The sequence below is a fragment of the Equus asinus genome, chromosome 7 (assembly GCF_041296235.1).
Source record: "Equus asinus isolate D_3611 breed Donkey chromosome 7, EquAss-T2T_v2, whole genome shotgun sequence".
Taxonomy (NCBI): domain Eukaryota; kingdom Metazoa; phylum Chordata; class Mammalia; order Perissodactyla; family Equidae; genus Equus; species Equus asinus.
This window is the reverse complement of record NC_091796.1, coordinates 98,440,090-98,454,672: the sequence shown is the minus strand read 5'-3', so window position 1 is coordinate 98,454,672 and position 14,583 is coordinate 98,440,090. Positions and strand designations below refer to the sequence as shown.

At 56.6% G+C, this 14,583-nt stretch overlaps 2 protein-coding genes across 2 annotated transcripts in view; one reads left to right on the top strand and one right to left on the bottom strand.

Moving 5' to 3' along the window:
- LGMN (legumain) overlaps positions 1–3,502 on the top strand; it is a 29,044-nt gene extending 25,542 nt beyond the window's left edge. The window contains exons 13-14 of the mRNA XM_070514214.1: positions 1,119–1,186; positions 1,448–3,502. Of these exons, the coding sequence (XP_070370315.1) occupies positions 1,119–1,186; positions 1,448–1,490 (111 nt within the window). The 3' untranslated portion in view covers positions 1,491–3,502. The remainder of the gene's footprint in view (positions 1–1,118; positions 1,187–1,447) is intronic.
- Positions 3,503–4,907: 1,405 nt separating this feature from the next.
- RIN3 (Ras and Rab interactor 3) overlaps positions 4,908–14,583 on the bottom strand; it is a 123,266-nt gene continuing 113,590 nt past the window's right edge. Inside the window, exons 9-10 of the mRNA XM_044774237.2 lie at positions 9,372–9,535; positions 4,908–6,068 (exon numbers count right to left, since the gene is read on the bottom strand). Of these exons, the coding sequence (XP_044630172.2) occupies positions 5,754–6,068; positions 9,372–9,535 (479 nt within the window). The 3' untranslated portion in view covers positions 4,908–5,753. The remainder of the gene's footprint in view (positions 6,069–9,371; positions 9,536–14,583) is intronic.

Below are 14,583 nucleotides of genomic sequence, written 5' to 3'. Positions count from 1 at the left end.
GGACTCATGCCCATTCTCCACACTTTTGCTCTCCCTGCCAAACCCATCCTTCACCCCTACGCCTCACACCAGCCACACAGGTGTTTTCCTCTTTGGGTTTGTTCTGACCCTTCCCCAAGATTTATTGTTGAAGTCAGGCCCTGGCCCATGGAGGAGAAGGGCGTACCAAGTTTCTGCAAATTGAATGTCAGGGTTGGGCGGTACCTAAAAAGCCGTGTGGGCAGCCCTATGGGATGCTCGGATCCCACAGGCCAAGTCCTGCCAACAGTGTGTGGTTTTTCCCCTCCGCAGCCTGTCGTTACACATAAAGTTTTATTGGAACGCAGCCATGCTCTCCTGGGTCACCAGCCACATTTCAAGCGTTCAGGAGCCATGTGGGGCTAGTGGCGACTGAGTTGGGGAATTTTATAGCGCATTTCCATCGTTGCAGGAAGTTCTGTTGGGCTGCGATGTGCGCACTGGGGTCCTCCTCGAGTGTTTCCGGGGCTGGGGTCCTGGGCACTGTGGAGGTGGCTCTCTGTCATTGATTTCACAAAGTACTTGCCTTCTTTATTTAGTCATTTAGAGTTTCCCGTTTGTTTAATAAGTATTTTGTCCTCTGGGGTTACTTTTCTGCCCTCTGGAATCTCACAAAGTGGATCTCTCTTCCTTCTTCCTCACGAGAGGTCTCAGATCCCCTGGAAGTTTTTTCAAAATCGACATCCCCAGTTATCTGGGTCTTGGCTGTTGCGGTCCAGTTCGGCATTCGCTTACCATTCGTCTCCCTCATCAGTGTGTCCCTCCCAGAATGGGTTCCAAGAACCAAAGGCCAGACTGCCAAGGGAGGGCCTGGGGGATAAAGCCGAGCAGGGCCGTGGGGGTGCTTAATCAGGAGTCGTAACCTGGGAGCGAGGGCGCCAGGAGGCCTGCCCGTCCCTTCATAAGTGTATTGTTCTTGAGAGGTAGTCTCGCCAGATTATCAAAAGATGGGGAAGGGGCCCATGACCCAAAAACAGTCAAGAACCACTGGTCAAGAGGCTTTACCTCCATAACTGCCGAAGAGGCATGCTCCCGAGTTGAGAGCTGACCATGGTAGAATGATGAAGTTGACTGCGTCTTTTTGGTCTGTTTCCCTCCAGTACGAGTATGCTTTGAGACATTTGTACGTGCTAGTCAACCTCTGTGAACAACCGTATCCAGTTGACAGGTAAATGAGCACCGACCCTTTGAAGGGTCCGTGTCATTCTGGAAGCAGCCAGGACTCTGCTGTCCTTTTCTGCACGTGGGTGGTTTAGCTTCTGCCGGCTACGGCCTCGGGCTGTGGGGGCCCTCAAAACAGCTGTCTCCCCCAGGATCCTCGTGGGGTGGGTCTGTCACAAGTGGCCGCCTGTTCCATGTTGGGTTATGTTTGTCTTAATTTCTTCAGAGTTGAAGTGGTTCGCTAACTTCTTCTTCCTGTTTCTGGCAGAATAAAATCATCCATGGACAAGGTGTGCCTTGATAACTACTGAAACACTGCCTTCCTGATGCTTTCCCGAGTGTGAACACCGTCCCTCAGAATGTGTGTGAGCCGAGACTGAAGAGGTGGAGCCGGAGGGGAGGAAGCCCAGCCGTCCCAGCCTTCCCAGGGATGCGGTCCAGCGGCTCCCGGGCCCCACTCCAGGCCTTTCACGAGGCGCCTGCTCACCTTTACCTACTTCCTTGTCTCCAGCAGGTCCTGTGCGATGCTCTGAAAAAACCGCAGAGCGGCTGGGTGAAGCTCTGTGTTGAGAAAGCCGTGTTTGCGTTTTAAGAGGTTTTTTCGCGCGTCGGTTTTAAGGAACAGGAACTTCACTGGGCGCCTGTAGCTGAAAAGAGTCTGTCCCGAGGAATTTGAAGCTGGGGCCTCTGAAGTCTTCAGAATGATTTTATTGGAGAGGGATGTGGGCCCCAAATGGAAAACTCTTTTTAGAAAATCTTATAATTATTGATTGCTTTTGTATTTTATTTCACAATAATGGAGAAGTCTAAAGAATAAAGATTTGTAACTGAACCCGAGTATTAATTTCGGGCCCCTGACTTTGTAGTGTGTGCTCCCGGCCTCACCCCCTCGCCCCCTCCTACCGTTCCGTGGTTCCTGCTCCTCGGCCCTCTTTGGACTTCTCAGCCTCCTGTGCCTTTGCTCCCTGCTGTTCTCTTGCCCTGGAGTGCCTTTCCCCTCATCTGACGGGTTCTCAACTTGTATCTGAAAGTGCCCCCTCTTCCTGAAACCTTCCTCAACTTCCTCCCCACCCCAGACATCAAAAGTCCCCTCTCCTCTGTCCGTCTGCGTTTTCTCTGCATCTCTTATACCATGTGCAGAGGGTCAGGGGTGCATCTCAACTCCTCGAGGGCAGAGGCTGCCTGACTTATCTTTGTTTCCCTTGGCCTGGTGCCCTGCACAGGGAGGTACTTATGATGAGTTTGTTAGAGATGGGTGAATAACACTAACTATATCCATGCAGTGGAATATTACGCAGCAATGAAAAGGAGCGAGGCGCTGATACATGCTGCAACATTAAGCCACGTGAAAGAAGCCGGTCACAAAAGACCACATGTTATACGATTCCATTTATACCCAATGTCTGGAGTAAGCAAATCTATAGAGACAGAAAGCAGATGAGTGGTGCTAGGTGCTGGGGAAACAGCGACTGCTGATGGGTCATAAGGATTCTTTTTGGGGTGATGAAAATGTTCTAAAACTGATTGTGGTGATGGCTGCACAATTCTGCATCTACTAAAAGCCATGGAATTCTACACGTAGATGGAATTATGTGGTTAATTATTTCTATAAAGCTGTTTTTAAAAAGAAGCCATTATAGCTGGATGCCTGTTTAGATGGACAGCTAGAGAGAAGGCAAAGAAAAAAAAGTAACACTAGTTAAACCCCCATGTTTATGACCACCTGCCTTTAGATAGTGAAACCTGTCCTGTTTAGCAAGATCGGCGCCTTGAGAGTTGGGAGTTGTGGGCTGGAAGCCGAGATACGGGCAGATAGGGTTATGTCTGACAATTCAAGGACGACGCTTTTGTTTCCACTGGGCCCGTTTTTTAGCAGCACAGATTACCCTTTCTCAGTAAGGCTGTCCTCATACAGCTGATCGAACGACTTCAGGACGAAGAACTCTTCTTGTCCTGCAGATCCTGGGGAGCTCCGGGGTTTTAAGTCACGAGTTCAAGAAGCATCCTGCCTGTGTTTCTCTCATGCTCAACAGCGGGAAACCCTGGGGCTGGCTGACGTTCCAGGAAATGCAAAACTGAAAGGGAGAGTTTTTAAAGGGAATATCTTAAAAGGCCTCAAGAGCCAGGTGATAAGACCTCTGTTCCTCTATTTTCTACAACTGTTAACTGCCCTTGTGACCATGCTGTCTCTGTTTTTCCTCCCTGTAGAATGAAAGTATACTTGCTGATGTAACAAATGTAGAAACTTGAATGTTCGTGGTTCTAAAGGTTAAAAGCAGCTATGATTCATTTCTCAAATAAACGACAGTTTCCTAAGTCACAATGTCTCGACTGTTTTTCTCCTCGTAAGATAATGTGGGAGTCGCTAAGCAGCGTCAAGGGCCGAGCATGCGAGGTGCCCTGTCTCGTGGCCCTGGATCAGGCCCCATACCTGCTGTTGTCCCATCACTTTCCCCAGGGGCAGAGGCATCCATTGACAGGGGCTCCAGGTGGCCCCACCCCTCCTGCTCTCTGGCCTCTCCTGACTGCGGGTGGACCTCCGCATTGGTGGTCCTCATCATGGGGCACACGCTCAAGCACACATGTACATGCATACATGGTGTCCTTACAGTGGCCCTTCAGTCCAGCTCACCGGCTGGCTCTGCCCCCATCCTGGGAAGTGGGACATAGGACCTGCCAGCCCACCCTCTGAAGCCCAACGCCTCCCCCAGCTTGGGCCCCACCTGGGCAAGGGGATGCTTGAGTAAACAGACGCCCCTCTGACCTTCCCCTCCAGTCTCAGGCCTGGTGGGAGGTGGTGGGCTCCCTGCCTTACAGCTGTGGGGGCAGGAGGCTGCATAGCCAGCTCAGCTCAGGGCTGTGGGGAGCACTGGAAGCTCAGGAACAGGACAGTATCTGCACTGGGTCGGGGTGGAACAGAGGCAAGGACAACCTGCGACCACGGCTGGCTGCCCTCAGCATGGGAGTGTTCACCTGTTTTCTCGTCTGTTACACCGACCCACAGCCTGGAAACTCCTCCAGAGCTGGCTGCATCTGGAACAGCCCCTGCATCTCACACAGGGCTGGCCCAGAGCCAGAGTCTGACAGATGTTTGTTGACTGGCCAAATGAGCTGACTGATGCCCAGGAGTTTAATTCAAGCAGGTCCAGCCAACTTTCCCTGGGCACACTGCTCACTGCCATTCAGACTGGGGCTCCATACCAACTTTATTTTGTTCTCCACTGTTTCCCAGGGCTCAGAAGAGTGCTGACATTTAGTAGGCACTCAACAAACACATATTTTTAATCAATGCTGAGAACGCAGACATGAATGGTCCAAACCTGGTGGAGAAAGAAGTATCAACAGACAACTGCAATTCGATGGGATCTCTCTCATCAGAAAAGGCTTCCTGGAGGAGATGGGCTTTGAAGGATGAATAAGAGTTTGCGCAGGCAAAGACTATAGGGAATGGTATTCCTGGGATAGGTCACAGAGGCAGGAAGGTGAGAGATCCTTCTGGAAATGATCCAGAGGTGGGAATGATGGGAACCAAGGATGGTGGGGAGGCAGGAGATGACCAGGCTGAGGGGCAGACAAGGCCAGGACCCCGAGGGCTGACAGTACGCTGCAGGTACTGTCAAAAGACAGGGCCCTTGGTGGAAAGGAGGGCCCCACCTGGGAAGGCAGTTAGCTGGGAATGGGGGCCTGGCTGGCTGAGCAGAGTTCCAGCCCCTTCAGAAAAGCTGATGCCATTTTCAAAAGGGCTTTTATTAAACTCTCCCCACACAGAGCGTCTTGCCACAACCACCACAGCCCTGGGCGTGCCCACCAGGGAAAGCCCCGACAGTGTTCCCCAGTGGCCGAGGCCGGGCTTGTCCATGCGGCCGTGGAGCTGGCCTCACTTGGCCATCCCAGTGTCCGTCCGGCTGCTTCTGGCGAGGCTCGGGAGCTGCAGGGGGACTGTGGGCTGTGGGTGCTGGCAGCTGAGGGCAGGCCCCGGTGCAGGGATGGGGGGCCTGTCTCCTCAATGCACATCCTGAGAGATGCTCCTGAGATGCTGGGTGGGTCCAAAACACCCCAGCTCCATCCTGGGGGCATAGGGTGGGGGCAGCTGGGGCCAGGCCACTCCTCCTGAGGACAGTCCCGGGAAACTCAGCCCTTCCGGGGAAAGACTGAGGACTGGGCTGGCATTGGGGGTGGGCAGAGGGCCTGGCTTGAGGGGCTGTGTGTGAACCAGGCTTGGGCCGTGTGCTGCAGGGGCTGGAGAGTCCCCTCTCTTGCCGAGCCTCAGTTTCCCTTTCCGTCTATTGAAGAACTTGTCCTCTCAGGGTTATGGCCCTCCTCCAGGAAGCACACTGGGCCGCTGCTTCATGGTATTCTCACAACTGCCCCGCCATGTTGGCCTCGCACGCTCAGCGCGTGGTAAGCATGTGTGGGGCGGCATCCAGGCCGGGAGCGCGCATGGGTGTGATTGGTTGGGGGGCTCCTGCATGCGAGTGGGTGCAGCCGAGTGTGTGTGCGCCGGAGGAGCGAGGGCGAGCCCAGGCTGCCCCGCCAGTCCCGGTGCCACCCCCCGGGGGGCGACAGCGGCCGCCTCACAGGAAGTTGGGCTCCCGCACCACGAGGCAGGGCGGGCCCCCGCCGCCGCCGTCCAGGGGCCGGTACACGAAGTGGAAGTCGCGCTTGGGCTCGCTCCGCAGCAGGTAGCCCTTGATGCGGTGCGGCAGCGCCTCGTCCGCCAGCTGGAAGCAGCGCCCGTCCACCAGCACGAAGAGCCGGTGGTCCTGCGGCTGCGCCACCTCGAACTTCTCGGCGCACTGCGCGCACAGCGCCTCGGCCAGCGTGTCCGCCCGCGACGCCAGCGTCCGCGACTGCTGCTCCGGCTCCAGGTACGACACGCAGATGAAGTCCTGCGGGGGGAGAGGGGGGCCTGCGGTCACCTGCGGGGCCGAGCGGGCGTCCCGTCTCACCCCCACCCTAACCCTGGGAGCTTGCACAGGGATGAGGAGCAGGGTGGCCTTGGAGGAGTCCCAGGCTCCTCTCGGTGGAGGCAGGGACCGCAGGAGCGGTGGGGAGGCTGCACCTACGGCTGACCCCGCTGTGCGACCTCAGGCCAGGTCCTCTCTCTCTCGGGGTGATTCAGCGGCTCTGTGTGGGCAGCGCGGAGTGAGCGCGCCCCCTGGTGGCCAGTCCGCGGGCTGGCCGTCACTTATTCACCTGTCACTCACTGCCTCTTCTCTGCTTCCCTGAGCCCCCCTGCAGCCCAGGCGCACTGCGGGGCGCGGGGGGCGGCATAAATAAAACCGGAGGTGCAGACCCAGCGCCAGCATCCCACGGTTCAGCTGGGGCCGCTAAGGCAGGCGGAACACTTCAGCCCTTAGGGCTGGAAGAGCCTGGGGGGTTACAAGGAGGAGAGAGGGAGCCAGGAGGGAACAGGAAAGGCTTCGTGCAAGGGAGAGGGGGGTGAGGCCTGAAAGACGGCGGGTGTAGGACAGGTGGAGAGGGCCACCGCATGAGCCAGGTAGGCAAGGAAGCATTTGCACCCATGCGACTGGCACACACACTTCCTCCATCAGCCTGGGTGGGAGGACCATTTGCTGGAAGGACGGGCTGTCCAGTCCCTGGCTTTGATTCTGCTCCCCCTCACTGTGTGCCCTTGACTTCTTTGAGCCTCCATTTCGTCAACTGTAAACCGGGATAACACTGGTGATTACACCATGGCTATGAGGAAGCATTAAAACTGGCTCAGAGCAGGAGGAGTCTTCCTTCACCAAGCACCCTGAGGGCAGGCAGAAAGTGCTGTGTGCCCGGCTGCCCCCTTGTGGGAGGACAGTAACAGCACAGCTGCCTCCCGATGATGATGATGATGATGATGGTGATGATGATGGTGATGGTGGTGGTGGTGCTGATGGTGCTGGTGGTGGTGGTGGTGGTAATAGTGGTGATGGTGATGGTGGTGGTGGTGGTGATGGTGGTGGTGGTGGTGGTGGTGGTGGTGGTGGTGATGGTGGTGGTGGAGGTGATGGTGGTGGTGGTGGTGGTGATGGTGATGATGGTGGTGGTGGTGGTGATGACGGTGGTGACAGTGGTGGTGGAGGTGATGACGGTGGTGGTGGTGGTGGTGACGGTGGTGGTGGTGATGATGGTGGTGGTGGTGGTGGTGGTGATGGTGGTGGTGACAGTGGTGGTGGTGATGATGGTGGTGGTGGTGGTGGTGGTGATGGTGGTGGTGGTGGTGGTGGTGATGGTGGTGGTGGTGGTGGTGGTGATGGTGGTGGTGGTGGTGGTGGTGATGATGACCACTTCAGGGTGGTGATAATGAGGACGATAGAGTAGTGGGTGCATATGAGGCACCAGGCTCTGCGTCAAGAGCTTTATAGAGTCACCCCTCTCTTCCAGGAGGGGGAAGCCCAGCCTACTCCCGTGGGTCCCACTGGCTGCCAGTGCTCTCCTTGTCCCCTAGTAGGCCTCCAAGGGCCCTTTTCACCTACTGACAACTGTCAGGCTCTGGGCTTTCATTCCCAGGGAAGGGCTTTAGGGCATGTGGTGCAGAGGAGGCACAGGGAGGGGGTGGGGGGGTGCCCTCCCCAGACCCCAGAAAGCGTGCTGAGGGGTTCCTTGTCCCCTCTCCCAGGCCTCTCTCCTAAGCTTCACCTCCCCAGTGGGCAGCGCTGATGCTCTGCCTGGCTCACCAATGGGGTCCCACGGTGGAAGCAGAGAGTGGGGAATGCCTGGGTCAGGCTTGGACCAAGAGTGCCCCTAGTCCCAGAGCTGGTGGAGGGACAGGTGTCCCGGGAGGGGGCGAGCGGTGGGATGCTGGAGCTGGTTTGTGTCGACTTACGCAGGCTCATACCAGCCTGAGGGAGCTAACTGAGTACATCTCTTCCAATTCCAAGTTCAGTGATGCCAAGTCAGTAGCCTGAAATTGGCTACGGTGGGAGTATTTACACCACAGAAATTGACAGAAGCTAAAATCAGAGCTTTTGTTTTTTTTTCTCCCCAGAGAGCCAGTTACTAAACATTATCAAGACACCATTGATTAGAGGAGGAGGGACATCAGCTTGGCAGCCTAGAACATGTACTGGGGAGGCAGAGCGCATCTAGTCCACAGTCCACCTGTCTCGATAGGAACACTGAGTTCCAAAGAGGGGCAAGCACTGCTCAGAGCCACACAGAAAGCTAGTACAAAGCTGGGTCCAGACCTTGAGCCTCTTGCATCCCAGGCCTGGGCTCTGCCTGTTACAGAGGCGCCGTCTTAAAAGCCAGGAGTGGGGTTCAGGTCCGGTGTGCTCTGGGTGCCAGGGGAATGAGTCTGCATAACTATTTACAGCTCTGGATTGCTGCCTGGCTCACTGTCCTAAACTCCCTTCATTCTGTATACACCCTAGTCCCACCCTGTCCCAGGCACTGGGCTTGGGGCCCCTGAGACATGTGGGCCATGGGCCCTGCCCTCTCAGGGCAACAGCTTCCACACATAGATGTTTCCAGCATGGTGTGATATATGCTGTAATGGGGGCAGTGGCAGCAGGAAGCACAGAGGAGGGCATCTAAGCCAGGCCATAGAGGATGGGGACAGGTGGGGGGTCAGGGAAGAAACTGAGGATGAGCAGTGACAGTAGGTGAAGAAGGGGAGATGGACCGGCGTGGGTGGAGGCTGAGCATGAGGGAGAACTCAGCAGGTCTGGGGAATTGGGGGTAGCTTGATTTAACGCGGCCTGGCGGTGTGGGCATGATGGGAGTGCGGGAGGAGGCAGGAGCCTAGCCATCCATGGCTTGAATACTGTTTGTATAGAGAGAGGTGGGGGGGGATTGGAGGGGACAGGCTAGGGGCAGGGGGGCCTTGGACTGCTGCATTTGTCCCGAGACCAAGGGGCAAGGCTGTGGATCAGCTCGTGGGCTCCCCAAAAGTATGGACTGGCACGACCCAGGTCCACATCTCCAGCCCCAGCGGGGCGCTAGGACAAAGCAGGTGGTGAGGAAAGATGGACAAAGATCTCACTCCTCGTATTCCCGTCTTGTCTGGCCAACCAGAACGCCAGTGCCTGGTGACACTTTTCTAGGCTCCCTGGCTCAAAGTGGGCACAGGGCTGGGCACACACAGGCAGGCAGGAACAGGCAGGAGCTGCCGTCTCCGCCTCCCCAGGTAGAAGGGATGGTGTCTGGGGCGTGGTCCTGCCGGCCCCGTCCCACCCTCCCTCCGCCCCGGGCGTCACCTGCACCGAGGAGCGGGAGGCCCGGGCCTTGTTGAGCGTGCGCCGGCGCTCCCAGCGGTGGATGGAGTCCTGCACCTCCACGCTCAGCTGCCGGGTCACCGTGATCTTGTCGTAGTTCTTGATGTGTTCCAGGGCCCCGTAGGTGGTGGTCAGATAGTAGGAACCTGCGAGGACAAGGGTGTGGAGGCTGAGCTAGGACCGCCTCGGCCAATCTGCAAAGGGAGGGAGCAGGCCCCCGCTCGCCCCGCCCACCTCCCCAAGCTCCACCCACCGCGCTGCTCCGGGCACACCTGCCGCTGGTCACCTGCGGAGCTTCGGCCACGTGCTCACCCCGCGCAAGCGCACACAAGCTTCCGAGTCCAGCTCCGGGTTGTCAGGCCCGGCTCAAAGCTTGTCATTGGCTCCCCTTTGGTACGGAACTCTCGCTTACTTTTAAAATGATGTTTTAAAATTTAAAGGATACACAAGAAACTGATCCTCGTGGATGTCTTTAGGGTGGGGGGTGGGGGGGGCTGGGAGACACGGTGGGCGGGAGACTTCTCAGGGAATGTGTATACATACATCCATGCAAGCATGCATAGCGAGGGGGCTTCCCTCCCCCTCACCAGGCCTCTCTCTCCAGCCCTTCTGGTACCAGGACAATGATTTTTGACATGAGGCCGATTCTCCTAGTGACCCAGCCAAACCCCATCTTCTCTTTCTTCCTAAATAACTTTTGAGGGGAAGTAACACTCAACTGAAAATGCTCACTTCCCAGACTCCCTTGCAACTTGGGTGTAGAGGGCAGGAGACCCTGTTTTGGCTACTTAGATGTGAGTGGAAGTCCATGGGTGGGGTTTCCAGGAAGACCTTTAGAAAGGGACAGACTCAGCTGATCCATCCCCTCAGGGGTTTGCCCATCCCCCTTCCTCCTGCCTGGAATGCAGAAGTGAGCCTGGAGGCACAGAAGCTGTTTTGTGATCAGAGGTGACAGGCACAAGGACAAAGGCCCACATCCTAAAGAGCAATGGAAAGAGCTGGGTCCAGGGCTTCCTGATGGCAGGGCTAAAAACTGCCATCATTATCCACTGCTTGGCCCAGGAGTTCTTGATGCAAGAGACTAACCAGCCCCTCGCTCTGATTTAAGCTGTTACTAGTTATATTGTGAGTTCTTTGAAGCCCAAAGCATCCCTAATGGTTACATTGGATGAAGCTGCCTCCATATTCTTACAAATTCCACAACCACTGTGGGAAATTCATGCCCTGGCCGGGTGGCGGGGGTAAGATAAAGGGCTTTATGGCCTCAGCATCCTCCACTTTCAGAGCAGTGTAGGAAAGAGACATTTTTTTGAAACAGGTCTATCAAGGCCACCATGGAGCTCGGCTTGGTGTCCCTCATCAGAGAAGACCCAGTAAACCACTCGTGTGTCTCCTTTTCCAGCCGAGCTCAAGCCCGTGTGTGCCAGGGAGCCTCCTCTGCGCCTCCGGCCCTTGCTGCCAAGCATCCCTGTCCTCTAGCCGGCATCCTCGATGCTCCCATCCAACCCGTGACCAGGTCTCCCCGGCTGGTCATGGAGGGATGCGGACTGAGACCCTTCAGAACTGGAGTCAGAGAGCGGGGTCGAGGTCTCTGCCCGCCAGCAGCCGGCCCTGTGATCTCGGGGGAGTTACTGTCGTCTCTGTGCCTCGGTTTCCTCAACCGCAAATCCCATAACGTTGTGAAGAGTAATGTGCTTAGGAACCGGTGAGACACACGTGGTGGAGAGCTGACCTCAGGGAGGTGCTGTGGAGACTTCTCACCCTCTCGGGCGACGAGGAGGAACTCCGGGCCCTGCCAGCCCGCTCCTGCCTGCTCAAGCCTGGCTCTTGCTCAGCCGGAGCGGCACAATGAACCCACTTCCCTTCCACTTGGGGCCATGCAGTGCCTGCCAGGACCACTAGGGGGCAGGCGACTCCTCCCACTGTGCATTTGGGTGCAGGTCTCTGGGGAGAGGGTGTTGTCCATTGATGGGAAAAGCTCACGGCCCCTATTAAGATGTTAGCCTGGAACAGCCAGCTGTCAGCCCGCGTGGAGAGGGGACGTGGGCAAAGGAGCCCATGAGGGTGCTTCTGGGAAAGCTTTGGATTTTGACCTGGCTCCAGGCAGGTGCCCAGCAGCTGGTCTCCCGTCTGCCCTTTCATTGCCCAGAGGGGTGGGAGCCGCGGAGAGAGGCTAGAAGGGGGCTGAGGTCCCGTCAGCCCAGGATTCAGGCCCCTGTGCCTCTTACAGGACATCCGTCATCTCTCACACCCCATAAGCCTGCTGCAGAGAAAGTGGGACCCGGTCACTGGTCCTGTGCCAAATGACAGCACATGGAACCAGCTGAAAGAACACGAAGGTCCCAAAGTGCCCGGGACCCGGAATCCGGCTTGAAGGCTTTTGTGGAATGCAAAAATGTTTGTGTGTACGACCTGTGAGACACGAGCAGGCAGGGCCCAGCTCCATTTCCTCCTGCCCCCCGCCACCTCTGCAGATCACTAGAGTGCTCGGACAGTTTGAAAGCCCCAAATCTAGTCCAACAACTCCACTTTCCCAAGCCAGAGAGGGTAAGTGACTCGCCCAAGGTCTCCAGCCAACCAGAGGCAGAACCAGCAGCAAAATGCAGCCTCCAACCCACTCTGTCCACTCCACCCTGTGTCAGTTCTCCTCTTAGGATGGAGCAACTGACATTCTCGAGTGGGGCCCCCAGAGGGTCCACCCCATCCCAGACGTCTCTGGGCTGCATGGAGCACCAAGACAGGGACAGCCAGCAGGGCCTAGCCTCCCCTCCTGCTTTGGCAGGCCCCTCTTTCTACCTGTGCCTCAGGGGCGACGGAGCACCCCTGGGCTACCACCCAGCTAGGATAGGAGGGCAAGGTCGGGGAAACTCAGGGGCAGTGCCCTGTCCCTCTGCCCTTGGTCCCAGACACTCCTAGATGGAGGTCTGCGGGCTGGCAGACTTGAGGGTAGAGACCCCCCAAGTCCTCTCACTACCGGGGGTTGACCCCCATGAGGCTGGGCCATCCTGAGTGCTGTGCCCTCCCCCCACCTGCTGGAGTGGGAACAGAGAGAGGGGCAGGGAGGCACCCCTGCCACCCACCCTGCCTCCCGGTGTGTGCAGCATGGCGTGCAGTTTGTCCTCTGGCCCTCGGAGCTGCCACGGGCAGGGTCTGCCGCTGCTGTGGGGGACAGGGCTGCTGGCAGGCCGGTGTGCGCCAGCATGGCGAGGCTGCACCCTGCCTGTGTCTTCACTTCCAGCAAACCCCATGGAGTCCTTAGAAATCTCCATATGGGGCCGGAGGTGGGGTGGGGGGCTTTGGCTACTTAAGTCTGAAAAAGGGCAGGTTGCAGTGGATTCGGGCAGCTTTGGGTCAGAAACTGACTTTCAAGACCTTCGTGTGTTTATTTGTACATCGGCTTGTCTCAAAAATCCTCAGCGGAGCCCAGAATAGACCAGCTCTCCTGCCTGAAGGACCTCACCTTTCCCACCCAAACCCTGTGGAGGCTTTGGGAACAGAAAGAAGGATCCCAGGAGGCCGTGGCAGGATTGGGGTGGAGGGTGCAGGTCCATAGGGAGGCGGTAGTTGGGCCAAGGGTGTCCCTTCTCTGTCCCTGCTGGGCTGCTGTTCCTGGCCTGGAGCTCGGACTGGCCACAGGATCCAGGCTGAGGATGGAGGAGGCGTCCCGGTGGTCAGGGTGTGGCCGACCACTGCGGAGAGCGGTCCGCGCTCCGAGCATCTGTGGAGCCCCACTGGCTCCCTCCCTGCTTCCACCCCTCAAAGGGCTTTCACAGACAGACGGACGGATGTGGTCTCTAAGACCCCACAACCACCTGGGGGGGCGGGGCCAGTCCTTCAGCACGATTTGGAAATGGTTGCTCCCTAAGCAGATCAGCAGCACATGCCTGCCGTGGAAAATTGGGAAAACAGAAAAAAGCAGAGAAGGCACTCTGTGCTCAGGACCTCCCTTGGTCATCTGAGCTCTGTCCTGCCCCATTGCTCCATCCTGCTAGCCTACTTCATTTCTTCTCAACATCCACCAGATATGATCAGATGGGAAATTATCTTGTTTGCTTGTTTGTTTAACCCGTTTAAGGTCTGATGTCCTCCTCCTTCCCCTGGAATGAGACTCCACGAGCAAAGGGACCTGCTGTCACCTGGCACAAAGCAGAAGCGCAGTGGATGTCTGTGGAATGAATGAGTGCATGGCCTCTGCCCAGGTACCTGTTGAGTCTTAGTGTGTTTCTTGTTGATTTATAAGAGTCTTTTACATATTAAGGCTATCAATCCTTGGTGCGCTGATTTGTGGGGAGGCTTTCCCCTGGCTTACTGTTAGTATCTTATTCTATTTATGGTAATTTTTGACATGTAAAAGTTTTAACCTCTAGAGGTTACATGTATGGCAGCCACAGGACAACAGCTAATATTCTTGCTGAGAGCACTGGCTAGGCTGCAGTACTTCTCAGGGGCTAGTCCTAGGAGATGGGGTGCTCAGGGTTTAGGGCAGGAGGCCAGTTCTGCATACAGCCCCCTGACTGGAGCCGCCTGGCCTCCCACTCCCTTCTATTTTTACCTTTCAGTCTGGTGGGGCCTGTAGGGGACAGGTCAGTGTTGCTTGGAGGCCTGTGTCCACACTCTCAGCTGTGTGGTGCTTCCAAGGGGTGGAAATCAAGAAGGAAGGCCCCTGAAGGCCCGAAGTGGAGGCCCCAAAGTGTGGGGTACAGAATGAGGCAATCATTCCTTCTCATGGGATTTCCAGCCTTGCCTGTCTTGCTCTCCACTGCAGCCCAAGTGCCTGGCACAAGCCTGGTACACAGGAGGGGCTGGCTCAGTAGCTGCAGAATGGACAGATGATGGGTGAGTGGATGGATGGAGGGGTGGGTGGGTAGACAGATGGATGGGTATGTAGGAGGGTAGAAGAATGAATAGGTAGGTGGATGAATGAATGGGTGGATGGGTAAATGGGTGGATGGGTGGGTGAGTAGGTAGGTGGGTAGATGGATGGATAGACATCTGGGTGGATGGATAGATGGATGGATGGATGGTTGGATGGATGGATGGTTGGATGGATGGATGGATGGATGGATGGATGGATGGATGGATGGTTGGATGGATGGATGGATGGATGGATGGATGGATGGATGGATGGTTGGATGGATGGATGGATGGATGGATGGATGGATGGATGGTTGGATGGATGGATGGATGGATGGAT